Source organism: Capricornis sumatraensis, chromosome 4 (assembly GCF_032405125.1).
Source record: "Capricornis sumatraensis isolate serow.1 chromosome 4, serow.2, whole genome shotgun sequence".
Classification (NCBI taxonomy): domain Eukaryota; kingdom Metazoa; phylum Chordata; class Mammalia; order Artiodactyla; family Bovidae; genus Capricornis; species Capricornis sumatraensis.
Window position 1 is genome coordinate 151,021,052 of NC_091072.1, and position 27,226 is coordinate 151,048,277.

Below are 27,226 nucleotides of genomic sequence, written 5' to 3' on the forward strand. Positions count from 1 at the left end.
GCGGGGAGGCGTGGCGGGGAGGCGTGGCGGGGAGGCGTGGCGGGGAGGCGTGGCGGGGAGGCGTGGCGGGGAGGCGTGGCGGGGAGGCGTGGCGGGGAGGCGTGGCGGGGAGGCGTGGCGGGGAGGCGTGGCGGGGAGGCGTGGCGGGGAGGCGTGGCGGGGAGGCGTGGGAGACAAAGCGTAATGGCTGCAGAAATAATGATAGGCTGGCTATCCAGGGGAAATCTCCAGGCCCTTACAAAGGTGTGCAGGCAAGTGGAGCGGCAGGGGTTTCTGTTAGGGCTGCCTGGGTCAAATTCCCCTGTGTCCAGTTTTGATGAGTGTCTGGATGAACTGCGACTCTGGCCAGGCCTTATGGATAGGCCCGCAGTTGGAGAGAGCATGATCTTTGCTTGCCAAAAATGGTCCCCTCTGGGGAGAAAGTGGGTGACTAGTACTGAGGCTGCTCTTAGGAACTGTTCTCGATCTCAGGCCAGTACTTGCCCATCAGAGAGCTCCCGGCTTTCTTTCCCTCCAGGATTATGGCCGACGAGACCCAGGAGGCTGGTGGCGTCCACTTCCCGTTTCCCTTCACACCATATGCCATCCAGAAAGACTTCATGGCAGCGCTGTACCAGGTGCTGGAGGCTGGCAAGATTGGGATATTTGAGAGTCCAACGGGCACTGTAAGTATGACCAGTGGGACCTGAGAAGGTCTGGGGAGACGCTGATGACAAGTCAGAGGCCACCAGCATGCTTATCTGCCTGCACAGAGAGTCATGGTGTGAAGCTTAGAAAGGTCGTTGTTTCTGTTTTATCATTCTGAGTAAGTCATTCCTGTCTATTAAACAGTTAAACACAGCCCCGGGGTTACAGAAAAATTAGGCTAGAGACAAATGAGAATTTGAATGGCCGTGGAAACCACAACTTGGAGCACTGAAACCTTCCATCTTACTCTGGGCACACAACTGAGAAACATAGAAATTACTCTAGCTTACTCACAGATCAAATATGGGTTTATTCTCCACAAACTGGGCCACCAAGGGCCAGAGTAACCCTGTCTGGAGCCCCTCCGTTTTCCTTCCTTGCCTGGAAGGAGGGGGTTTATTAGAGGTTGACCACTGAGGACTGTTGGGGTCTGGCTCCTGTCTTGCACTTTCTTGTTGCAGCAAGTGCTGTGTGACAGTGGGCTGCCCGTGTGGGCATTGCTGTGACCTCCTGGAGGACCTTTTGGGCCTCGACTCTGTGTCCCTGCCATCTGGGGAGCTTGGCCCAGTTGGGCTGGGGTGGTAATGTGTGTGTTGACTGAATGAACAGAGGAAAGTGACTCATGTCTTCTCACCCGCTGATGGGAGTGTGTCATCTTTTCCTGGGGAGACACAGACGGGGCCCCTCTCCTGGTTCCGTTTTGTTCCTTCAGACGCAGTGAGTGGGAGGGACTCCCTCCTGCCAATTCACACGGTTTGGGTCACGAAGATGCTATGTGGGATGAGGATGTTGTGTGGGACGAGGATGCTGTGCAGGTTGAGGAGTTGTCAAAGCAGAGTCTTTCTGCCAGTCTCCAGCCCTCCATTTACAGCCAGTGCCTGTGGGGAATTCCCTGGCGCTTCCACTGCAGGGTTATGGGTTTGATTCCTGGTTGGGGAACTAAGATCCCAGGTGCCATGCAGCATGGCCAAAAATAAATAAATAATGCAGCACCTGGGACTTCTCCCCTCCCAACCCACCGAAAGACTGACCGGGATCAGAAGCGACTTCCTGTAAATAGATCTGAGGATGTTCAAGTCCTCATCTGACCATCTGTCTCACCTGATGTCAGGAAGCATCTTTTCCTCTCTCTCTTTTTTTCTTTCTTTCTTTATTTTTTAATAATTTTTTTGTATTTATTTTTGGCTCTGCTGGGTCTTCACTTGCTGCTTCAGCTTTTTTCTGGTGGTGAGTGGGGGCTGCTCTCTAGTTGCACTGTGCAGGCTTCTCACTGCAGTGGCTTCTTTTGTAGCAGGGCTGGGCTCTAGGGCAGGTGGGCTGCAGTAGTTGCAGCTCCCAGACTCTAGCGCACAGGCTCAGCAGCTGTGGTGCATGGGCTTGGTTGCTCTGGGGCATGTGGGATCTTCCCAGATCGGGGATGGAACCTGTGTCTCCTGCATTGGCGGGCGCATTCTTTACCACTGAGCCATCAGGGAAGCTCTATTTATTTATTTTTGGCCATGCCATGCAGCATGTGGATCTTAGCTCCCCGACCAAGGAGGAAACCTGCACCCCCTGTTTGGAAGCACGGAGTCTCAACCTCTGGACCACCAGGGAGGTCCCTTGTCCTCCTCTCTTTAAAGTCACATGAAACATTGAATCAAAGAACAGTGTGTGTAGTTTAAAAAGTCACATTTATCAAACTTGGTTCCTTGGGCCGGTGCTTTTAACTCTCTTATCTATTTCTTAAATGCCGTTGGTTTGCATATGTTGAATCACAAGCCGATGCTGCTGTTTTTCGCTTTACTGGCTGTGGTCACTGGAGCCTCTTCGCCATAGGTAAGATGGAGCTTTCTGACCTCCTCTTTCGCGTCCCTCTGCCCACCCTCCTGCTTCAGTTACATATTTTCGGTCTCTTTTTTTTCTCCTCTCTTGAATAACTTTTAAGTCCGTAGTTGTCTTTTAAAGATTTGTGTCACTTTCCGTGTACTTACATCTGTTCTTCTCTTCACCATCCAGTGGTGTCTCAACATTACAACTCATCATACAGTCATCCTCTTTGCCTGCCCGCCCGGGCTGCTGTGAGAAAACACCACAGACAGTGTGAATGTGGGAATTTATGGTCTCACAGTCTGGAGACTAGATGTCCAGAATCAAGGTGTCGGCAAGGTCCCTCCTGAGGGCCTGGGGGGAGGATCTGTCCACGCCCCTCTCCTGGGCATGTGGACAGCAAGCTTCTTCCCGTCTCTTCACGTTGTCTGCCTTCGTTGCTTCTGTGTCCACGTTTCCCCTTTTTATTATGCAAGGGTACTGTTTTATACACAGGCTTCCCTGGTAGCTCAGCTGGTAAAGAACCTGACTGTCAATACAGGAGATGCAAGAGACATGGGTTCGATCCCCTGGAGAAGGGAATGGAAACCCACTCCAGTGTGCTTGCCTGGGAAATTCATGGACAGAGAAACCTGCCGGGCTACAGTCCATGGGGTTGCACAGAGTCGGACACGACCGAGAACATACACACAGACGCTGCTCCTCTGGATCAGGGCCCACCCCCTCTTAACTCAGGATGTCTGTTTTCAAGCAGGGCCGCGTTCTGAGACACTAGGGTCAGGGGGACACAATTCAACGCACGTCAAGGACCTCCAGGGAAAAGTCTGATGTTTAAAGCAACAGATGTATTCTCCAGAACAATTGGTTTGCTTCAAAATTTCATAGCATTGGGACTCCCGGGGCCGATCACCTTCTGTCTGCACAGATATGTTGACTGCATCTCTGCCTCAGCAGGTCCTATTCAGGACTTCATGACGTGCCCCTTTTTGGGGGGCGGGGGTTAATTCATTTTCTGGGCTATTTATTCAGTTTCTGCCATTCTTCTTATTGTGGTGACTTGCGGTACTTACAGGTAGCTTGATAAGCCTCTTTTATTCTTTGAAGAACAGTGAAGACATATAATTAAAGGATTTCACTTTTATATTTCCTTTTTTCTTAGCTGTGCTCTAGGAAAAGGCCAGTTCCCTTCCCTTTTCTTCCTTTCAGAAGCGGGTCTTGGAGCACCCTCTGATACTTAACGTCAGATGCTTTATTACAACAGGAAAGGTCATTCGGGAAGCTGGGTCTCTTGGCTTCTATGTCTGAGAGGATTTTTCTTCCTGTAGGGAAAATCCCTAAGTCTCATCTGCGGGGCCCTCTCCTGGCTCCGCGACTTTGAACAGAAGAAACGCCAAGAGGAGGAGCGTCTGCTGGAGGCTGGAGCCCCCACCTCGAGCGATGGGCTGGCCCCAGCCCTGGGTCCCCCATCCTCCTGCCAGGGGAGCCCAGGCACCCCAGAGGCCACCGGAGAGCCCGACTGGATCACTCAGTTTGTGCAGAAGAAGGAAGAAAGGGACTTGGTGGACCGACTGAAGGTGAGATTGGGTTATGGGAGGTGGGCAGTCCGGGAAATGGGGCGTCTGGGCGACGTCAGGTGAATCCCGAGGCTGGACAGCCCGTGTCCTTGCTGTGGGTCCTCTGGTCACCTCCGGGTGGGTGGTGCTGCGCCCTCACTGTCTGTGTTAGCTGATGTCACCAGGCTTCCTCTAGGTTGGTGTTCATGAGTATGTGCTAGGTCGATTCAGTCATGTCTGACTCTGCGACCCCATGGACTGTAGCCCACTGGCTCCTCCGTCCATGGAGTTCTCAAGACAAGAATACTGGAGTGGGTTGCCATTTCCTTTTCCAGGGGATCTTCCCAACCCAGGGATCACACCCGGGTCTCCTGCATTGGCAGGCGGGTTCTTTAGCAGCAGTTCCCTTTCACTGCTGGGAGAGGAACCGCACTGTTGCTGGTGGCAGCACGGACCTGGCTTCCCTGGCATTGGACCCCTTAAGGGCCATGCTGGATGCAAGTATGTCCTTTCTACAGTGAGCCCGGGGGCTCAGGGTCTGCTGGCTATGCTGTAGCGACTGGAGGCCAGCAGGGCAGGGCAGGCTGCCCAGAGGCGAAAAGCCCTGGACTGAGGCACCCCGGCTCCAGAAGGGGCCTGCTCCCGGGCTTCCTGCAGGAGTCTCCCTTCTGGCTTCCCCCTTCCAGGAGGAGCAGGTCCGGAGGAAGAAGCGAGAAGAGCGTCTGCAGCAGATCCGTCACAACGCGAAGCTCCGGTTCGCAGCCAAGCGCATGGTGAGTGTGGTCCCTGGGACCATGTCCAGGCGGTGTCCACCCGTGTGGCTGGTCGGGGTGAGCAGCCGGGCCCTCGGCCGCTTCGCTGGGAGCGGGGCAGCCTGAGCTGAAGGACTGGTACAGGAGCGTTGGCACCAGTCACTTGAGGCCCATGTCAGTGGCGGCGCACTGCGCTTGGCCATGGCTGCCTGATGCTGCCTCGTTGCGCGTGGGACACCAGCACCAAGGTTTCTCTCTCTCTCACAGAGACAGGAAGATGAGGAAACAGAGCGTCTGCTCCGGCTCAGCAGGGAGATGCTGGCTGCAGGCACAGAGCCTGAGCAGGTGGCCTCTGGGGAGGAAGAGCTGGTCCTCGCAGAGTATGAGAGCGACGAGGAGAAAGGAGTGCCCAGTGGGTAAGAGCATCACCTCCACCCACTGCCCTGCCTGGGTCTGCGCAGGTTTCCAGGGAGCAGCTCCTTCCTCCACCACGAGAGGCGGCCCCCCTCTTCTGCAGCGAGGCCCCTCTTCATGGCACAGAGGATGCCCACAGCGGCAAGCCCTTTCTCTGCCTGCTCGGGCAGCTCCCTCCTCTCGGCGGTATTTGCATCTCGGCTCTGCATTCAGGGCACCATGGTCCAGCAGGGTGCCAGGCCTGGGCCAGGGCCACCAGCTGGGGATTTGAACCCCGCTGGTCTGACTCTAAGTTTCAGGCTCTAGCACCAAGTCAAGCTGTGTAAGGCTTGTGAGGTAAGCCCTTTAGTTGTTGTCAGGCTGAGTTTTTCTTAACCTAAGGCTTCTGTTGGTCCACGCTCATAGGTGTCTAATTTGTGCGCTGTTATTTCTTGAGTGAACTAGAAATGCTGATTTTGATTTGCATTTCTGTGTTGATGAGCAATGTTGAACCCCTTTTCATGTTTAGCTCTGCTCAATCGCTCAGTCGTGTCCGACTCTTTGTAACCCCATGGACTGCAGCGTGCCAGGCTTCCCTGTCCTTCACCAACTCCCAGAGCTCACTCAAACTCAGCTCCATTGAGTTGGTGATGCCATCCCACCATCTCATCCTCTGTCATCCCCTTTTCCTCCTGTGTTCAATCTTTCCCAGCATCAGGGTCTTTTCAGATGAGTCAGCTCTTCGCATCATGTGGCCAAAGTAATGGAACTTCAGCATCAGTCCTTCCAGTGAGTATTCAGGACTGATTTCCTTTAGGATTGACTGGTTTGATCTTGTTGCAGTCCAAGGGACTCTTAAGAGTCTCCTCCAACACCACAGCTCAAAAGCAGCAATTCTTTGGTGTTCAGCTCTCTTTATAGTCCAACTCTCACACCCATACATGACTACTGGAAAAACCATGGCTTTGACCAGATGGAGCTTTGTCAGTAAAGTAATGTCTCTGCTTTTTAATATGCTGTCTAGGTTGGTCATTGCTTTTCTTCCAAGGAGCAAGCATTTTTTAATTTCATGGCTGCAGTCACCATCTGCAGTGATTCTGGAGCCCAAGAAAATAAAGTCTATCACTGTTTTTGTTGTTTCCCCATCTATTTGCTATGAAGTGATGGGACCAGACATGTGGACCACAGTCTTGTCTAACTCAATGAAACTATGAGCCATGCCATGTAAGGCTACCCAAGACGGATGGGTTATGGTGGAGAGTTCTGACAAAACATGGTCCACTGGAGAAGGGAATGGCAAATCACTCAGTATTCTTGCCTTGAGAACCCCATGAACAGTATGAAAAAACAAAAAGATACAACGCTGAAACACTCTGAAAGGCAACAACACAAGAGATGACTCTACACGTGGACGTCAGCAGATGGCCAACAGTGAAACCAGATTGGTTACATTCTTTGCAGCTGAAGGTGGAGAAGCTCTATACAGTCAGCAAAAACAAGACCAGGAGCTGACTGTGGCTCCAATCATGAACTCCTTATTGCAAAATTCAGACTAAAATTGAAGAAAGTAGGGAAGACCACTAGACCATTAAGGTATGACCTCAGTCAAATCCCTTATGATTATACATATCCCTTATGATTATATAGAAGTGACAAATAGATTCAAGGGATTAGATCTGATAGAGTGCCTGAAGAACTGTGGATGGAGGTTCACAGCATTATACAGGAGGCCGTGATCAAAACCATTCCCAAGAAAAAGAAATGCAAAAAGGCAAAATGGTTGTCTGAGGAGGCCTTACGTATAGCTGAGGAAAGAAGAGAAGTGAAAGGCAAAGGAGAAAAGGAAAGATATAACCATCTGATGCAGAGTCCCAAAGAATATCAAGGAGAGATAAGAAAGCCTTCCTCAGTGATCAGTGCAAAGAAATAGAGGAAACCAACAGAATGGGGAAGACTAGAGATCTCTTCAAGAAAATCAGAGATACCAAGGGACTATTTCATGCAAAGATGGGCTCAATAAAGGACAGAAATGGTATGCATCTAACAGAAGAAGGTATTAAGAAGAGATGGCAAGAATACACAGAACAACTATACAAAAAAGATCTTAATGACCCAGATAACCACAGTGGTATGATCACTCACCTAGAGCCAGACATCCTGGAATGGGAAAGGCAAGTGGGCCTTAAGAAGCATCACTATGAAGAAAGCTAGTGGAAATGCTGGAATTGCAGTTGAGCTATTTCAAATCCTAAACGATGATGCTGTGTAAGTGCTGCACTCAATATGCCAGCAAATTTGGAAAACTCAGCAGTGGCCACAGGACTGGAAAAAGTTTTCATTCTGATCCCAAAGAAAGGCAATGCCAAAGAATGTTCTCACTACTGCACAATTGCACTCATCTCACACAGTAGCAAAGTAATGCTCAAAATTCTCCAAGCCAGGCTTCAACAGTACATGGACAGAGAATCTTCCATTTCAAGTTGGATTTAAAAAAGGCCTCAGCCAATATCCTCTGGATCATCAGAAAAGCAAGAGAGTTCCAGAAAAAAACATCTGCTTCAGGGACTCCACTAAAGCCTTTGACTGTGTGGATCACAACAAACTGTGGAAAATTCTTCAAGAGATGGGAATACCAGACCACCTTCCCTGCCTCCTGAGAAATCTGTATGCAGGTCAAGAAGCAACAGTTAGAACCGGACATGGAACAATGGACTGGTTCCAAATTGGGAAAGGGGTATGTCAAGGCTGTATATTGTCACCCTGCTTATTTAACTTCTATGCAGAGTACATCATGCAACATGCCGGGCTGGATGAAGCACAGGCTGGAATCCAGACTGCAGGGATAAATATCAATAACCTCAGCTATGCAGATGACACCACCCTTATGGCAGAAAGCGAAGAAGAACTAAGAAGAACTAAAGAGTCTTTTGATGAAAGTGAAAGAGGAGAGTGAAAAAGTTGGCTTAAAACTCAACATTCATAAAACTAAGATCATGGCATCTGGTCCCATCACTTCATGGCAAATAGATGGGGAGACAGTGGAAACAGTGAGAAACTGTATTTTTTTGGGCTCCAAAATCACTGCAGATGGTGACTGCAGTCATGAAATTAAAAGACACTTGCTCTTTGGAAGAAAAGCTTTGACCAATCTAGACAGCATTTTAAAAAGCAGAGACTTTTGCTGACAAAGGTCTGTCTAGTCAAAGCTATGGTTTTTCCAGTAGTCATGTGTGGATGTGAGAGTTAGACTGTAAAGAAAGCTGAGTGCCAAAGAATTGATGCTTTTGAACTGTGGTGTTAGAGAAGACTCTTGAGAGTCCCTTGGACTGCAAGGAGATCAAACTAGTCAATCCTAAAGGAAAGGACTGATGCTGAATATTTGTTGGAAGGACTGATGCTGAAGCTGAAGTTCCAATACTTTGGCCACCTGATGTGAAGAATTGACTCATTGGAAAAGACCGTGATGCTGGGAAACATTGAAGGCAGGAGAAGGGGACAACAGAGGATGAGATGGTTGGATGGCATCACCGACTTGATCGACATGAGTGTGAGTGAGCTCTGGGAGTTGGTGATGGACAGGGAGGCCCGGTGTGCTGAAGTCCATGGGGTCGCAAAGAGTGACACGACAGGGCAATTGACTGAACGGATGGGACCGGATGCCATGATCTTCGTTTTCTGAACGTTGAGCTTTAAGCCAGCTTTTTCACTCTCCTCTTTCACTTTCATCAAAAGGCTTTTTAGATCTTCTTCACTTTCTGCCATAAGGGTGGTGTCATCTGCATAGCTGAGGTTATTGATATTTATCCCTGCAGTCTGGATTCCAGCCTGTGCTTCATCCAGCCCGGCATGTTGCATGATGTACTCTGCATAGAAGTTAAATAAGCAGGGTGACAATATACAGCCTTGACATACCCCTTTCCCAATTTGGAACCAGTCCATTGTTCCATGTCCGGTTCTAACTGTTGCTTCTTGACCTGCATACAGATTTCTCAGGAGGCAGGGAAGGTGGTCTGGTATTCCCATCTCTTGAAGAATTTTCCACAGTTTGTTGTGATCCACACAGTCAAAGGCTTTAGTGGAGTCCCTGAAGCAGATGTTTTTTTCTGGAACTCTCTTGCTTTTCTGATGATCCAGAGGATATTGGCTGAGGCCTTTTCTAAATCCAGCTTGAAATGGAAGATTCTCTGTCCATGTACTGTTGAAGCCTGGCTTGGAGAATTTTGAGCATTACTTTGCTACTGTGTGAGATGAGTGCAATTGTGCAGTAGTGAGAACATTCTTTGGCATTGCCTTTCTTTGGGATCGGAATGAAAACTGACTTTTTCCAGTCCTGTGGCCACTGCTGAGTTTTCCAAATTTGCTGGCATATTGAGTGCAGCACTTACACAGCATCATCGTTTAGGATTTGAAATAGCTCAACTGCAATTCCAGCATTTCCACTAGCTTTCTTCATAGTGATGCTTCTTAAGGCCCACTTGCCTTTCCCATTCCAGGATGTCTGGCTCTAGGTGAGTGATCATATCACCGTGGTTATCTGGGTCATTAAGATCTTTTTTGTATAGTTGTTCTGTGTATTCTTGCCATCTCTTCTTAATACCTTCTTCTGTTAGATGCATACCATTTCTGTCCTTTATTGAGCCCATCTTTGCATGAAATAGTCCCTTGGTATCTCTGATTTTCTTGAAGAGATCTCTAGTCTTCCCCATTCTGTTGGTTTCCTCTATTTCTTTGCACTGATCACTGAGGAAGGCTTTCTTATCTCTCCTTGATATTCTTTGGGACTCTGCATCAGATGGTTATATCTTTCCTTTTCTCCTTTGCCTTTCACTTCTCTTCTTTCCTCAGCTATTCGTAAGGCCTCCTCAGACAACCATTTTGCCTTTTTGCATTTCTTTTTCTTGGGAATGGTTTTGATCACGGCCTCCTGTATAATGCTGTGAACTTCCGTCCATAGTTCTTTAGGCACTCTATCAGGTCTAATCCCTTGAGTCTACTTATCACTTCTACTGTATAATGATAAGGGATTTGACCTTTTCATGTACCTATTGGTTATTTGTATGTTACTTTGGAATAATGTTCATTCAGTTCTCCTGCCCATTTTAAAATTGGATTATATGGGGTTTTTTTTTTTGTTTGGTTTTTTGCTATTGAGTTGTAGGAGTTCCTAATATATTTTAGAAATTAACCTCTTATCAGATGGATGATTTTCAAATATTTTCTCCCATTCCATAGGTTGGCTTTTCATTTTGTTGATTTTTTTTTCTTTTGTCTGGAAACGTTTTAGTCTGAAGTAGCCCCTCTTGTTGATCTTCGCTTTGTTGCTTATACTTCTCGTATCTTTAGAAAAGTCATTGTCAACACCAACGTTAAGGAGCTTGTTCCCTGTGTTTTCTTCTAGGAGTTTTGTGGTTTCAAGGGTTACATCTCAAGTCTTTAATCAAGTTTGAGTTAATTTGTGAGTGGTATGTGAAGGTGTCTAATTTCATTTGTTCTTGTGAGTATCTAGTTTTCCCAGTACCATTTGTTGAAGAGAGTGTCTTTTCTCCATTGAGTATTCTTGGCCTCCTTTTCAGGTTAGTTGTATACACAGGGGTTGATTTCTGGGCTCTCAGTTCTGTTCTACTGGTCTGTGCATCTGCTTTTATGCCAGTTATTGATTTTCAGTCATTAATTTGTGTCCGAGTCTTTGCAACCTCATAGACTATAGCACTCGAGGCTCCCCTGTCCTCTCCGGGAGTTTGCTCAGATTCATGTCTGATTGAGTCAGTGATGCTATCTAACCAACTCATCCTCTGCCACCTTCTCCTTTACTGAATTTCTTTATTAGTTCTAACAGTTTTTGGGTCACATCTTCACGGTTTTCTGCATATAAAACCATGTCATCTGCAAACAGACAGTTCACTTCTTCCTTTCCAAATTGGATGCCTTTTATTTCTTTTTCTTGCCTGATTGCTCTGGCTAGGACTTCCAATACTGTGCTGAGCAGGAGTGGTGAGAGTGGGCCTCCTTGTGCCTGATCTTAGAGGAAAAGCCTTTACCACTGAGTGTGATGTGACCTGCGGGCTTGTCGCCAATGGCCTTCATTGTGTTAAGGTAGGCTCCTTCTCTTTGGTTTCTTGAGAATTTCTATCATGAGAGGACATTGATTACTTTTTTGGAGCTATTAGCTCTTTTTTTTTTTAACAGAAATTTTATTGGTTTATTTTGGGCTGAGCCGGGTCTTTGCTGTGCGGGCTTTCCTCTAGTTGCGGTGCTTGGGCTTCTCATTGCCTCGGCTTCTCTTGTTGCGGAGCACGGGCTCTAGGGCGTGCGGGCTTCCGGAGTCGCAGCTCCTGGGCTCTAGACACAGGCTTCGCCATCATGCTTGGGCTTGGTTGCTCCACGGCATGTGGGGTCTTCCCAGATCAGGAGTCAAACCCGTGTCTCCTGCATTGGCAGGTGGATTCTTTACCATCAGCCACCAGGGAAGCCCCAGGTGTTGACTTTTGTCAAATGCTTCTCTTACACCTACTGAGATGATCATATAATCTTTTTTATCTTTCATTCCACTAAGTGATTTATGACATTTATTGATTTACTTATGTTGACACATCCTTGCATCTGAGGGATAAATCCTACTTGATCATGAAGCATGATGCATTAACATGCTGGTTTGCTGGTGTTTTTGTTGAGGATTTCTGTGTCTGTATTCAGTGGGGATCTTGGCCAGCAATTCTGTTTTCCTCTGTGTCATTATTGACTTTGGTATCAGAGTGACACTGGCCTCATGAAATGAGTTTGGGACTGATCCCTCCTCTTTGGTTTTTTTGGAAGCATTTGAGAATGATTGGCATTATTTCTTTATTTGGTAGAATTGACCGGTGAAGCCACCTGGCCCTGGGGTTTTTCTGTGTTGGTGCTCAAAGGCCTGCCCTGAGCCACAGGTTTCAGCACCTGGCCAAGACACTTGTGACCCCACCCAGGGCTAAGGTGCCAGGCTGCTCTCCACACCCCATCCTGCTCTGGGGAGACAGGAGCAGCTAGTGCCCCATGGCCCTTCCTCCCCATCCCTGGATTGCTGGCTGCTCTCCTGCTCCTTGCCTGGGGGCCCCTGGGGAACATGGTAAAGAACTCGAGTGCAGTTTGTCAATATTCAACCAGAAAGTGCACCTCAGGGTCCAGCCAGGCCCCTGATCCTGCAGCTTAGCTTCTGTGGCTTCGATGCCCTGCGTCCTGAGATACCAGCCTCTGAGGACATGCCCCCTGGTTCTGACCCACAGGATGTGCTTCGCCTCCTCCCACATCCAGCCCCTCATGGGGGTCATGCCAGCTTTGTCCTGGGTGACCTGTGGTTTAAATCCCAGAGTTGCCCGAACAGCCCTCCACGGACCAGGAGGCTGGCCCTGTTGATAACCCCTCTCTGAGAGCCTCAGGCAATGTACCCTAATGCCTTTAAAAAAAATTGAATTTCTGGGTGGATAAAAACAAAAACTGAAGTCTGAGAAGACTTTCTCCGTGCGTGTGTGTTTTCCTCTCAGAGTGGACGTGGATGAAGATGACCTGGACGAAGAACACGTAACGAAGGTGAGACACAGGGTCCTGGGTCCCAGGTGAGCCACCCGGGTCTGCGGATGAGGCTGGAGCTTTGTCTCCATGTCTCCAACCCCCAAGTTTCCGAGTGCTCGCCGGGCAGGGCCCCCGGGAGATGCCTGCGCCTCAGGGTGTCGAAGGGCAGCCTTTGGGCCAAGGGCTCAGGTCTCCATGGGGGTGGGGGGCGGCGAGTGCTCTGCCCCCGGTCTCCAGGGGGTGGTAGGTGGTGGCAGGCCCCTGTCCTTGGTCTGAGTGTGCATTTGCCTGGGGGCTGGGAGGCCTGTGTGGTTCTGACGCTGCTCCGGCTTCCTGCACTGAAGACTTTTGGTTTTCTCTATTGACATTAGATATCCCCCCCTCTCCTTTTCCTCTCCTGGTTCTTAGAGGGGCACACAGAACTGAGCTCAGCCTCCTCCTGCTTTATCCCCACCCAGCCTCCAGCCCCTGAGCCCTGGGAGGTGTGTGTGGACCCTCACCCCCACCCCCATACCTCTGACTCTCAGTCCTTCTGGTGTCTGAGTTGCCATTGAGGGGACACTCCCTCTTCTGACATGACCGAGCCCCGCAGCGCACCTGGAGCAGAAGCCGGGCGTGACCCAGGGGCGGGGGCCGCCTGGGGTCTGCCGGGGGTAGGGAGATGGGGGTGGTCGCCTTTTTTACGTCTGAGTCCTGGCCGCCCTCCCCGTTCCCTTGGCCTCTTGGGCCCCGGCCCTCCTCCCTGTGCGGAGTGTTTGGAGTGACGGTCTCCCCCGATACCCCCTCCCCGGGCAGATTTACTACTGCAGCCGGACGCACTCCCAGCTGGCCCAGTTCGTGCATGAGGTACAGAAGAGCCCCTTTGGCCAGGATACCCGGCTGGTCTCCCTGGGCTCTCGGCAGGTGAGAGCCTGGTACCATCCCACTGGTTTCCATCCCAGAAGGCAGAGACCACCGTGGGGCTGAGGCAGGCCGCAGGGCAGGAGAGGCCGTGCTGGTCCCTGGAAGGAAGCGGGAGGGCAGGCAGGTGTCAGGGCTCCCTCCGTGTCACTCAGGCAGCCCCGTTTCTCTTGCCCTCTCCTCGGTCTTACAGAACCTGTGTGTCAATGGGGATGTGCGGAAGCTGGGTTCAGTGCAGCTGATCAATGACCGCTGTGTGGAGATGCAGAGAAGCAAGCATGGTAGCTGCCAATGCTCCAGGCCTCTGGGACCCTCCTGCAGCCCAGGGCGGTGCTGGGAGTGGAGTGGGGAGTGGCTCCAGGGATGCGGGAAGTGGTGGGAGCGAGGGCAAGGCAGACCCGACTTCCTTCCTAAAGAGCCTCACGTGGGGAAGAGGAGCCTGTCTGCTTTTTAGTCCAGATCTAGCCCAAAACCCTGGCTGAGAGATGGTTTTGTAGACCTTTTCTAGAAAGACAATAAGATGCTGGGATGTTTCAATGGGATCATAAGCAGCAGTTCTGAAAGGTCCATAGGCTCCGCCCCGTGGGAACAGGTCTGGATGGTACAGAACCATTCCTGGCCCCGGGACAGCTGTGGCTTTCTGCCTTTGCCCCTGTGCCCCTCAGAGAGGAAGAGCATCACTGAGGAAGAGGAGCCCACGAGGAGGAGGCGGAGGCAGGAGCCAAGGGCTACCTGCCCCTTCTACAGCCACGAGCGGCTGCAGCTCCTCCGGGACGAGGTCCTGGCAGGGGTGAAGGATGTCGAGCAGTTGGTGGCCCTGGGCAAGGAAGCTCGGGCCTGTCCCTACTACGGGGGCCGGTTCGCCATTCCCGCAGCCCAGGTGAAGACCGGGGGTCGGGCGGTGGTGGTTTTATGTGAGATAGTGTATTGAGCCCATTTTGCAGGTAAGGAAACTGAAGCTGAGAGGTTGACTTTCCTAGAGTCTCATGGCTCCAGGACCAGAACCCAGGGCTGCCTTGGGGGCACAGAAGGGGCTCCGCAGCCGGGGTCCCAGCCCCCTCCCCCAGGTCCCTCACCACTTCCAGGGGCACAGAAGGGCCTCTGCAGCTGGGGTCCCAGCCCCTCCCCACGACTGCCAGTGGTCCACTGGGCTGCAGTTGTATCTGTTTCCTGTTTGGTCCACAGGCTTTCTAGGCAGGGTCTCATGCTCAGGTCACAGCGTGCTGCTCTAGCTTTCTTCTATGTCCCTGTATGTGTTCTGGGTGGGAAGTGGAACCATGCACACTGGGGCTGCAAGGTGGCTGGGCCAACCCCCCTGGGGGAGGAAGGGGGTCCCGCCCCCTCAGGCCCTCTCTTCCCCTCCAGCTGGTGGTGCTCCCCTATCAGATGCTGCTGCACGCACCCACTCGCCAGGCAGCGGGGATACGGCTGCAGGGCCAGGTGGTGGTCATCGACGAGGCCCACAACCTCATTGACACCATCACCAACATCCACAGCATAGAGGTCAGAGGTTCCCAGGTGGGTAGGCCTCCATCTTCCCGGACCAGGGCCTGCCTGGTGTGGGGTGCAGGGCGTGTGCTGAGCTGAGACTGGGACCCCCAGCAGGATTTAGGACTGGGCCCAGCCCAGCTGTGGGCACTCTGCGTGGTCCTCCCTGCCCTGTCACCCGAGGCCTCCAGGTCAGAGTGGCAGGGTGTGAGAAGCGGGTCCTCGCGTGGCTGGATGTTACTGTTGACACTGCCGTGAGGGATGCTGGAGACGGTTGACAGCCGCTGTTGTTGATTGCTTGTTACGTGCCTTGCACCTTTTTGGCGGGGCCCCCTGACTGCATCGGGCTGGTCCTGTTAACTCTGAGAGCGTGGAGTCTGAGGGAGGTTGAGCGCTGTCCCTGAGGGCTTCCGTGGAGGCTCAGACAGTAAAGAATCTTGTCTGCAACATGGGAGACCTGGGTTTGATCCCTGGGTTAGAAAGATACCCTGGAGAATGGAATAGGTAGGTACCTACTCCAGTATTCTTGCCTGGAGAATCCCCATGGACAGAGGAGCCTGGTGGGCTACAACCTATGGGGGTCGCAGAGAGTTGGACACGACTGAGCGACTTTGAGGTCAGTGGATTTGACCACTGGCTCTTGATCCTTAAGCCCACATGATGCTCCCCTCGACAGACCTGGGCCAGGGTGTGAGGGTTGCCTTGAACCGTCTCTCTCAGCAGACAGCGTGTCCTTCCTGTCCCAGGAAACACTAGCAGAGGTGTTTACGTGCGAGCATTGCCATCTGGCCTTTTCCCTGACCCTCACTGGACGCCACAGCAGCAGTCTGCCTCCCCCCGTCTCTTGGCCCCACCAGCCAAAGGGCCTTGAAAAGCCACACGTTGGTCTGCCCCAGCTCCCCCTGCATTTCGACTGCCCCGAGTGTCCTGAGTTGGCACATTCAGGCATCCAGGGGTCACTGTCACTGCCCAGGGTGGCTTGCCCAGGTCTGCTCCGCCCTCTCACCCGCACTGTCTCCTCCCCCAGCTCTGCCAGGCCCACAGCCAGCTGCTCCAGTACACAGAACGATACGGGTGAGACGCTGCCTCTTAGGGGGTTGGGAAGGCCCCGCTCAGCCCTGGTGCCCCAAAGCCTACCTGCGAGAGGAGGCATCGTGGGGTGTCTCTGGCCTGGGCTCAGAGCAGTGGGCCAGCATGCCCTTCACCTCCTGGTTCGTTGGGCTTGCACCCCACTAGGCCATGGAGGCCTTGGGGCCTGGCCAGCCTGTCTTCTGGGAGAGCTGGCTGCAGCTCATGCCCCAGTTGGGAAGGTGGCAGACAGGAAGGTCCCAGCTCGGGACCAGGAGGGGAGTTGGGATCCCTCCCACTGATATGCCTGGGCTTCCCCCCTTCCAGGAAGCGCCTGAAGGCCAAGAACCTGATGTACATCAAGCAGCTCCTGTATCTGCTGGAAAAGTTCGTGGCTGTGCTGGGCGGTGAGGAGCCTCCCCGCCCGCCCCGAGTCTGCTGGAGCCCGGTCCCCGGATGCCAGTCAGCACCTCCAGGGTTCCGGTCACAGGCATCGTCGCTGCCATTGATTTAGAAATCCTCATCTGTCCCCGCTTAGATGTCTGTTAGAACCTGGTTGTGTATGCTCCTGTCCTGAGTCCTTTTTACTTGGCCAGGCCCTCTCCTTGGGTGGCAGCAACCCATCACATGTTGTGCTATAAACATGTGTATGACCCTGTTGGTGCTGGGACTCAGGGCTCGGTGCTCCCACGAGGAGGGTGGCATAGGCGTGCTCAACCTCAGGGCAGTAATTGAAGCCTGGGGCAGGGGCATGGCCGGCCGCTGGTTCATGAGCCCAGCGAGAGGGACTGGAGTCCCTGGCTCCTGGCCCCACGCTCCTTTGTCTTCCTCTGTGTGGCAGCATCCCTTTGCTGAGTCCCTTTACCCGTAGAAGCTGAAGTGCGGAGGGCAGGGGAGTTTCCAGGGGATCTCAGCTCGGCGCTCTTCAGTTGGTCTCTGCCCTGCAACCTGGGGGTCTCCTGCTCACGCCTGTAGGAATGCGGGTGGGGGGCCCTGTGCTTGCCTTGCAAAGGGTGACATTGCCAGGCTCGGGCTGTACATGGAACATGTGGGTCAGACCTCCGGGCCCTCGGGACATCCTGCCCCCCTCCAACGGGTCCTTTGGGTGCTGTAAATGGCAGAAGACCCCTTCAGACAGCAACGTTCTCGCTCGATAACTACAGAGCAGAGGGAGAGGACAGGGGCCGGGCCCACTGTCCTGACCTGTTTGATTCTCTTTTTTTTTTTAGGGAACATTAAGCAAAATCCCAACACACAGAACCTCTCGCAGGCAGGTAAGAACGGGCGGCAGCTGTTGGTGAGCTTCCCTCCGGGATGCAGGCCTTGGTCCCCGGGGGGGACGTCTGGCACGCATGTTTGTTGTCAGGGACAGAGCTGAAGACCATCAACGACTTCCTCTTCCAGAGCGAAATCGACAACATCAACCTGTTCAAGGTAGGTCATCACCTTTGGGGGTAGGCACCCCCATGCTCCTTTATTGTTCCCTACCCGTAGGCAGGACTCTGCATGAAGACTGTGGAAGGAATCAAAAGTGAGTTCCTTCTGTCCTTGAGCAGCTCAGAGGCCTGAGGGTCTATGGGATAACTTAACCCTTGCACACAGCTCATGTCAGAGGAGAGGGGTCATCAGCTTACTGTGATGACAGCTGCGCTTTTCTCTGTGTGTGATAAGCCAGTGCTTCCAGGTTCCCCCTTTCTCCTCTCTGCAGTAATGGGGGCAGGGGCAGAGGAGAGGCCCCGGGCGGGAGGCTGACGTGGCCACCGGAGGCTTCTGGCACCGGGGGTGGTGGGCCCACTCCCAGGCATGTGGAAGGTCTCTCTCCAGCTGTATCCATTTTCATGGCGCCTCTGGCCGGGTGTGTTTTTGCAGGTGCGGCGTTACTGTGAGAAGAGCAAGATCAGCAGAAAGGTACCCGACCCTCTGCTCAGCCCGAGGCTGCCCCACATGCCCCTCTCCTGCGTTGCAGAAGCGCCGGGGCACCTGTCCCCATGTTCACTGGGGGCAGCTCATGGGTGGGCAGAGAGGCCCGTCCGTCTCCCCTCACGGCCGCTGCTCTCATCCCATCCCAGCTCCTTGGCTTCACAGAGAGGTACGGGGCAGTCCTGGTGCCCTCCATGGAGCAACCCAAACTGTCCGGCTTCCAGGACTTCCTGCAGAGCCTGCAGCCTGGGGCGACGGCGGGTGAGTGGGGACGGGCAGCCTGGGTTGTGGCCTTCCTCACGTGAGTGGTCTTTGTCCTCCGTCCGGAGTCGCTGACCCCCTTCCTCTGCTCTGTGCAGCCCCTGCCACCCCCGCAGAGGCGGGAGAGGACCTGTCTCCGCGGCCTGCTTCCCCGCTAATGCACGTTGAAGGCTTCCTCGAGGCTCTCACCACTGCCAACCAGGATGGCCGGGTCATCCTGAGCCGCCAAGGTAACTGGGAGGAGCCGGGCTTCTTCACCTCCAGTTGGTGTTCATACCTCGCTGGGTTAGGACAGGTAAACGGCCGCCTGTGACCCGCGCCGGCATCGAGGGGGCGAGGAGGAGGACATGGAGGTGCTGGGCTGCTGGCCAGCCTTGGCGAGGTTACCTGAGAAGCTGCGCGGCCCGGTGTGAGGGTCGGGGGGCTGCGTTGGAGTATGGCCCCGTCACCTACAAGCTGCGTAACTGGGACCAGTTTCTCCCCAAACCTCAGTCCCTCGTGTGGGAAGGGAGACGATTGTGCGTCTCTCTCGTGGTTGTCCTGGGGATGAAATGGGTCTCGTTTAAAGAGAAAGCGGCATCTCTGTGGCTCCTATGGGGACCTGACTGGACACCATCTTTGTCTCAGACAGATGGAGGTTTTGGTTGGCTTGCACCCGCCTGCCCTTCTGCATGTGGCTGTCTTTATTTGTCTGCAGGCAGCCTCAGCCAGAGCAGCCTCAAGTTCCTGCTCCTGAACCCAGCTGTGCACTTCGCCCAGGTGGTGAAGGAATGCCGGGCGGTGATTATTGCGGGCGGCACCATGCAGCCAGTAAGGACGTGGCCCAGCCTTACGCCTGGGTATTGGGAGGGGAAGGATCCCTGGCCAATAGGGCCGGGGGTGGAAGGGTAGGAGGGTGGGGTAGGGGTGCAGCTTGAGCCAGCCAAGCAGTGTCCACCAGGTGGCATTGCTATTCTGTCTCTAGGCCAGTATCTGGGGTCAGGCAGACACAGATATTTGGGTCTCTTCTCCAGAGAAAGCTGTCCTGGAGTTTCAGACCCAGAATGCAGTGGCCTCCCCTTGTTGTACCCACGCTAGATACAACCATCTTTCTCTCTTTTATAAACTTAAGTTTTAATATACACATTTTCAATTCAGTTCAGTTCAGTCGCTCAGTCGTGTCCGACTCTTTGCGACCCCATTAATTGCAGCACGCCAGGCCTCCCTGTCCATCACCAACTCCCGGACTTCACTCAGATTCACGTCCATTGAGTTGGTGATGCCATCCAGCCATCTCATCCTCTGTCGTCCCCTTTTCCTCCTGCCCCCAATCCCTCCCAGCATCAGAGTCTTTTCCAATGAGTCAACTCTTCCCATGAGGTGGCCAAAATACTGGAGTTTCAGCTTTAGCATCATTCCTTCCAAAGAAATCCCAGGGCTGATCTCCTTCAGAATGGACTGGTTGGATCTCCTTGCAGTCCAAGGGACTCTCAAGAGTCTTCTCCAACACTACAGTTCAAAAGCATCAATTGTTTGGCGCTCAGCTTTCTTCACAGTCCAACTCTCACATCCATACATGACCACTGGAAAAAGCATAGCCTTGACTAGATGGACGTTAGTCGGCAAAGTAATGTCTCTGCTTTTGAATATGCTATCTAGGTTGGTCATAACTTTTCTTCCAAGGAGTAAGCGTCTTTTAATTTCATGGCTACAGTCACCATCTGCAGTGATTTTGGAGCCCCCCAAAATAAAATCTGACACTGTTTCGATTGTTTCCCCATCTATTTCCCATGAAGTGATGGGACCAGATGCCATGATCTTAGTTTTCTGAATGTTGAGCTTTAAGCCAACTTTTTCACTCTCCTCTTTCACTTTCATCAAGAGGCTTTTTAGTTCCTCTTCACTTTCTGCCATAAGGGTGGTGTCATCTGCATATCTGAGGTTATTGATATTTCTCCCGGCAGTCTTGATTCCAGCTTGTGTTTCTTCCAGTCCAGCACTTCTCACGATGTACTCTGCATAGAAGTTAAATAAGCAGGGTGACAATATACAGCCTTGCTGTACTCCTTTTCTTATTTGGAACCAGTCTGTTGTTCCATGTCCAGTTCTAACTGTTGCTTCCTGACCTGCGTATAGGTTTCTCAAGAGGCAGGTCAGGTGGTCTGGTATTCCCATCTCTATCAGAATATTCTATAGTTTGTTGTGATCCACACAGTCAAAGGCTTTGGCATAGTCAGTAAAGCAGAAATAGATGTTTTTCTGGAACTCTCTTGCTTTTTTGATGATCCAGCAGATGTTGGCAATTTGATCTCTGGTTCCTCTGCCTTTTCTAAAACCAGCTGGAACATCAGGGAGTTCACGGTTCACATATTGCTGAAGCCTGGCTTGGAGAATTTTGAGCATTACTTTACTAGTGTGTGAGATGAGTGCAATTGTGTGGTAGTTTGAGCATTCTTTGGCATTGCCTTTCTTTGGGATTGGAATGAAAACTGACCTTTTCCAGTCCTGTGGCCACTGCTGAGTTTTCCAAATTTGCTGGCATATTGAATGCAGCACTTTCACAGCATCATCTTTCAGGATTTGAAATAGCTCCACTGGAATTCCATCACCTCCACTAGCTTTGTTCGTAGTGATGCTTCCTTGGTATCTCTAATTTTCTTGAAGAGATCTCTAATTTTCTTGAAGAGATCTCTAGTCTTTCCCATTCTGTTGTTTTCCTCTATTTCTTTGCATTGATCGCTGAGGAAGGCTTTCTTATCTGTTCTTTAGAACTCTGCATTCAGATGCTTATATCTTTCCTTTTCTCCTTTGCTTTTCACCTCTCTTCTTTTCACAACTATTTTTAAGGCCTCCCCAGACAGCCATTTTGCTTTTTTGCATTTCTTTTCCATGGGGATGGTCTTGATCCCTGTCTCCTGTACAATGTCATGAACCTCAGTCCGTAGTTCATCAGGCACTCTATCTATCAGATCTAGGCCCTTAAATCTATTTCTCACTCCCACTGTATAATCATAAGGGATTTGATTTAGGTCATACCTGAATGGTCTAGTGGTCTTCCCTACTTTCTTCAGTGTAAGTCTGAATTTGGCAATAAGGGGAGTTCATGATCTGAGCCACAGTCAGCTCCCGGTCTTGTTTTTGTTGACTGTATAGAGCTTTTCCATCTTTGGCTGCAGAGAATAAAATCAATCTGATTTCGGTGTTGACCATCTGGTGATGTCCATGTGTGGAGTCTTCTCTTGTGTTGGAAGAGGATGTTTGCTATGATCAGTGCATTTTCTTGGCAAAACTCTATTAGTCTTTGCCCTGCTTCATTCCGTATTCCAAGGCCAAATTTGCCTGTTACTCCAGGTGTTTCTTGACTTTCTACTTTTGCATTCCAGTCCCCTATAATGAAAAGGACATCTTTTTGGGTGTTAGTTCTAAAAGGTCTTGTAGGTCTTCATAGAACTGTTCAACTTCAGCTTCTTCAGCATTACTGGTTGGGGCACAGACTTGGATTACTGTGATATTGAATGGTTTGCCTTGGAGACAAACAGAGATCATTCTGTCGTTTTTGAGATTGCATCCAAGTACTGCATTTCGGACTCTTTTGTTGACCATGATGGCTACTCCATTTCTTCTAAGGGATTCCTGTCCGCAGTAGTAGATAAAATGGTCATCTGAGTTAAATTCACCATTCCAGTCCATTTTAGTTCGCTGATTCCTAGAATGTCGACGTTCACTCTTGCCATCTCTTGTTTGACCACTTCCAATTTGCCTTGATTCATGGACCTGACATTCCAGGTCCCTATGCAATATTGCTCTTTACAGCATCGGACCTTGCTTCTATCACCAGTCACATCCACAACTGGGTATTGTTTTTGCTTTGGCTCCATCCCTTCATTCTTTCTGGAGTTATTTCTCCACTGATCTCCAGTAGCGTGTTGGGCACCTACTGACCTTGGGAGTTCCTCTCAGTAGCCTATCATTTTGCCTTTTCATACTGATTTCATACTGATACACATTTAGGGGAATCTAACAGGAAATCAATAATAAATTGCAATTCCACCAGGAAAAGACAGATTTTGGTGTACATTATTATTACAGAATTTGCGTATGTAATTGTTACAGATATACAGGCACATTTTGAAAACAAAGGTGGTGTCTTCACACGCTGCTATTGTCATTTGCTTTTTTCACTCAGCAGCAAAACGTCTTAAATGTTTTTCCTTGTCAGCAAATTGGCATTTATCCTGCCCAACTCTGGCTGCCCTTTATTCCGTTACATGACTATGTTATTATATATGACCGCTCTTCAGTGGACAGACTTAGGACATAGTTTTCAGAAGTTGTGAATCCAGTGATGTTTCTGTATCAAAACCAGTCATTTTACTTGACTTTACACAATGCCTCTTAAGCTGCAGTTTGGTTTCTTATAGCACATTAACATAATTCTTTGCTCTGTCCCACAATGTACTTAGAACAGTTGTAAAATGATAGCAACACTCGAACAGTAAACTGTGGATTGAATTTGTTTACCTGCATTTATTCTTTGCCCTTGAAGTGCCCCTCCAAGGGAGTGTGGTCACTAGGCGTGGAAAGCCAGCTCTTCTCTGTGCAGTTGTGGTTTAAGTTTGATAGGTAGCCAGGCTTTCTTGGTTTGTTTTCAGTTTCAGTTTGCCTTGTTGCTTTCTTATGTTCTAAGAGATGTCCACATCTGCATGGTTCAGAAGGCAGAACTGTAACAGCACATATTCAGTCTCACTGCTTCCTCTCCAAACTTCTGTTCCCATAAGTAACCCTTTAATTAGCTTCTGATCTGTCTCTCCAGTGTTCCACTGTGTATGTGTGTGGTGTGTGTGGGTATCACTCCTCAGCCTTTTCACCAAGATAAATTATATTATGGGGTCTTCCCTGGCGGTTCACTGGTGAAGAACCTGCCTGCCAATGCAGGAGATGCAAGGGTCTTGGAAAACCCCACGGATGGAGGAGCCTGGTGGGCTGCAGTCCATGGGGTCGCAAAGAGTCGAACACGACTGAGCGACTTCCCTTTCGCTTTTCACTTTTCATGCATTGGAGAAGGAAATGGCAACCCACTCCAGTGTTCTTGCCTGGAGAATCCCAGGGACGGGGGAGCCTGGGGGGCTGCCGTCTATGGGTCACCCGTCAAAGTCCCCTCCCCAGTTGTTCTGCTCTGTACTCTGCATCCCACCAGCAGCCTACAAGAATACCTATTTTCCAGAGAGTACTCAAATTTGGGGAATTTTGCCCATTTGATAGGTGAAAAAACCTGGAGCCCTTTAAAAAATACAAATGTGCATGTCTTCTCACTACAGATTCTTACTCAGTAGTTTGGGCTGGGCTTGCCCATGTATATATATATTTTTTCCAAAGTGATTCTGTTGCACAGCCAGGGCTGAGACCCCCTCTGCCAGGTTGCTGAATTTCCCCCGTTGTTCCCTCAGGTGGTGGAATGAGGCTGCCAACACCGGCTATCGTTAGTTCTGTCTTTTCTTTCAGCGAATCTGTTAGCAGGCTTTCCCTGTACCTCCCTCTCCTGTTCTTAAGCACTTGCCCCGTCCTGGTCCAGCCCTCTGGGAGGTGACGGTGTTGGCCTTGTGGTCTGCAGGTGTCCGACTTCCGGGAGCAGCTGCTGGCCGGTGCCGGGGTGGAAGCGGAGCGCGTGGTAGAGTTCTCCTGTGGTGAGGACCCAGGCTCGGGGCGGTGGCGGGGGGCCCTTGTCACAGTCCAGCCATGTGTTGTGATCAGCCAGGGGCTGATGGAAGCCATGGTGGTAGGGCTGGGAGTAGGGGGGAGCTTCTGGCCCTGAGGCCCTCTGTCTGCATGTGGAGGCCTGGGCATCCCAAGTTGGTTTTCCGTGGGAGCGGGGCGGAGGGTGGGTGCCGTAACTTGCTGGTCTGGGTCTGGGAGACAGGGCTGGGGGTGGGGGCCGTTCTCCGTGGACTCAGCCTCACTGGGTCTCACCCAGGTCACGTGATCCCTCCAGATCACATCCTGCCCCTCATCATCTGCAGCGGGCCCTCCAACCAGATGCTGGACTTCACATATCAGAAGAGGGGGCTGCCTCAGATGGTCAGTCCAGCCAGTGTGCTTGCCGGTGGCCTTCGTGGGGGTGGGAGATGGATTTAGGGCTGGGGCACTCTGGCCAGTCCCAGGTGTTCAGGCTCTGGGTCTCCCGTCTCAGCTGGCACACGCTGAGCAGCGTCTGTGTGGACGTCCACCAGGGAGGGACTGAGCTGCCCCACCCTCACCCTTTAGCAGTGTACGAGCAAGCTGCTCACTACCTTGGTTCTCTTGCTATGTGGCTGGGGGTGCTGGGCACAGCTCTAGGGGCCCGTCTGCAGTTTTCTGTGCCTGATTTGTCATAGAAGCATCAGCTGGGCCTGTGGTAGGGAGGGTGGCACACGACCCACTGAGGTGGCGCCGCTTGGCCGCACCCCATAGCCGATCGCAGCCACCCTGGCCTTGGTCCGTGGCTTTGAGCCTTCCGGGAGGGGCTGCAGGATTGGCTCTCGTCTCCCTTCCCTAGATGGACGAGACGGGCCGCATTCTCTGTAACCTGTGCAATGTGGTGCCAGGAGGAGTGGTCTGCTTCTTCCCCTCCTACGAGTACCAACACCAGGTCTGCGCCCACTGGGAGAAGAGTGGCCTGCTGGCCCGCCTGACCATCAGGAAAAGGGTGAGTGGTTGGCACTCAGCTGGACTTACCACCTGAGAGACGGTGGCACCCAGAGTTCCTCCCGGGGTTCCTCGTGTGTGGGGGCTGCCCCTAGTGTCTCATCCCTACTTCCAGTCCTGATACCAGGCCGGAGGGGGCCCTTCAGGATGCCGGCTCTGTGGGCTTTTCCAGTCCCCACAAAACTTTAAGGCTAAGAGTGACCCAACACCCAGGCAATCTGTGACCCTTTTCTGGGAGATGTTCTCTGTTTACCTTCAGATATTTCAGGAGCCCAAGAAAGCAAACAGGGTGGAGCAGGTGTTGCTGGAATATTCCAGGTGCATTAAGGTGAGGCTGCTGGTCCCCAGAGCCCCTGAAGGGGGCACCCACTGTCTGGCGCTGCAGCTCTGGGCTGGTGTTTCCACAGCACTGTGGCCAGGCCCGGGGCACGGAGACGGGTGCCCTGCTGCTCTCCGTGGTTGGGGGGAAGATGAGCGAAGGCATCAACTTCTCTGACGACCTTGGGCGGTAAGCAGTGGCTTCTCACCCCTCGGGCTCTGACTTTGCACCTGGGCTGATGGCTCAGATCCACAACTGCGAGGGGCCTGGACTCACCAACTCTGGATTGGGCCCTTTGGGGCCAGCTGGAAAACCAGGCTGCCCTCACTGGATCAGGACTCGGTTCCTTGGTCTAGACTAGACATCTGGGCTGATGAGAGAACTTGCTCCAGGTGGTAGGGATGAGGGGAAGGAGAGGCCGAAGGAAGCTGGTGACGGTGGGTGAGGATGGGCCCCTTATCCTGGGCCTTGGGAACCGCCCATGTGCCCCGGCTCATGTGTGCCTCCACCCTAGGTGTGTGGTCATGGTGGGCATGCCCTATCCCAACATCATGTCTCCAGAGCTGCAGGAGAAGATGGCTTACCTGGACCAGACGCTTGTGAGTACCCCCGTGCCTCCCATGGCCGCAACTACCCCTCGATGTGTGTGCCTGTTTGCCCCAGAGGGATGGACGTGCTTCCATACTCCTGGGTGTTTTCGTGCCGTCACCTGTTGTATTGGCTGCTGGTGCCTGTGAGGCCCACTGGTCTTGCCCCAGAGCCTTGGTGAACCCCTCACAGGAGGCAGGCATCAACCCTGACGGGTCCTCTCTGCCCTTCGCAGCCCAGAGCCCCAGGCCAGGCCCGCCCCGGGAAGGCACTGGTGGAGAACCTGTGCATGAAGGCTGTCAACCAGTCCATAGGTGAGTCTGGGGCGGTGCTGCTGGCGGGAGGGTTGGCTGCGGGCTGAGGTGACAGGAAGGAGCAGTTTCACCTGCCGTCTCTCCAGCCTGAGCACTGAGCAAGGAGAGGGGCACGGTAGAAAGACCCATCCCCATTCTGTCTAGGCAGGGCCATCAGGCACCAGAAGGACTTTGCCAGCATAGTGCTCCTGGACCAACGGTACGCATCGCCGGCCATCCAGGCCAAGCTGCCGGCCTGGATCCGGGACCGCGTGGAGGTCAAAGCTACCTTTGGCCCTGCCTTTGCTGCTCTGCGGAAGGTCAGTCCTGCCCGTCTCCTGCCTCCCTGAGACTCTGCCGCCCCTGCCCCAGTCTGGTGTCATGGTCTTTTTCTCTCTGCAGTTCCATCGAGAGAAAGCTGGCCTTTCCTGACTGGTGGCTGCACCGCTGCCTGGTTGCCAGGCCCTCCCTTCACCTGCCCATGGGCAACATCATCGTGAGCTTGGTCTGCAGGGATCCTGCCTGAGAAGGGGGTGCCGTGGGAGCCCCTTTGGGACTCACTGGGCTGCCAGGATGCAGGAATAGGTGGACCAGCCAGCAGGAGACAACCAGGCTGACCCCAAAGAAACAGTGACCCCACCATTCCTGGGCCCACCCCCAGCAACCGGCCTGCCTGGAACGGAGTCTGCCTTCTGCTCGGCCCAGCCCTGTGGGCCACTGATTCCTGGCCGGTCTGTGAGCGGCTGTGGAGGCTGCAGCCACCCTGCCCTGGCTTGTTTCTCAGGATCCACATTCTCAGAGGTGAGATGGAGCAGGCTCTTCCAGCCTCTCCCTTTTGCCCTCGGAAACCCAGAATGTCATCCATCCCCACCTCCTGCTGTCCGCAGGACCGTTGTGCCCCAGCTTCTCGTCCCCTCAGCGACCTTTTCTCTAAGTCCTTAAGAACTGCTCCCTAACCTCCTGGCCTCACTTCCTCCCACACTGCTGGCC

The 27,226-nt window shown here is 52.4% G+C and overlaps 1 protein-coding gene across 4 annotated transcripts; it reads left to right on the forward strand.

Moving 5' to 3' along the window:
* The first annotated feature begins 521 nt into the window (after positions 1–521).
* DDX11 (DEAD/H-box helicase 11) lies at positions 522–26,774 on the forward strand. 4 transcript variants are annotated; one of them, XM_068969783.1, is made up of 27 exons: positions 522–665; positions 3,822–4,070; positions 4,736–4,822; positions 5,069–5,217; positions 12,112–12,117; positions 12,712–12,757; positions 13,535–13,642; positions 13,833–13,920; positions 14,305–14,519; positions 15,005–15,157; positions 16,155–16,201; positions 16,523–16,602; positions 17,425–17,469; positions 17,562–17,629; positions 18,065–18,103; positions 18,265–18,376; positions 18,475–18,606; positions 19,074–19,186; positions 23,967–24,039; positions 24,327–24,430; positions 24,888–25,037; positions 25,296–25,364; positions 25,444–25,544; positions 25,870–25,954; positions 26,179–26,257; positions 26,402–26,556; positions 26,639–26,774. In XM_068969783.1, exons 1-27 carry the CDS (start codon positions 522–524, stop codon positions 26,666–26,668), a joined length of 2,727 nt encoding a protein of 908 aa, XP_068825884.1. In that variant the 3' UTR covers positions 26,669–26,774. The 4 variants fall into 4 exon arrangements, with proteins under 4 accessions (XP_068825884.1, XP_068825883.1, XP_068825886.1 ...); XM_068969782.1 differs by lacking the exon at positions 12,112–12,117; XM_068969785.1 differs by lacking the exons at positions 12,112–12,117; positions 24,888–25,037.
* The last annotated feature ends 452 nt before the right edge of the window (positions 26,775–27,226 follow it).

Excerpts from the sequence above, each read along its gene's own strand:
- DDX11 (XM_068969783.1), top strand. The coding sequence starts at position 522 with ATGGCCGACGAGACCCAGGAGGCTGGTGGCGTCCACTTCCCGTTTCCC. Across the intron at positions 13,643-13,832 it reads TCTCCCTGGGCTCTCGGCAG|AACCTGTGTGTCAATGGGGA; the intron begins GTGAGAGCCTGG and ends TCGGTCTTACAG. Across the intron at positions 18,607-19,073 it reads GGTCATCCTGAGCCGCCAAG|GCAGCCTCAGCCAGAGCAGC; the intron begins GTAACTGGGAGG and ends ATTTGTCTGCAG.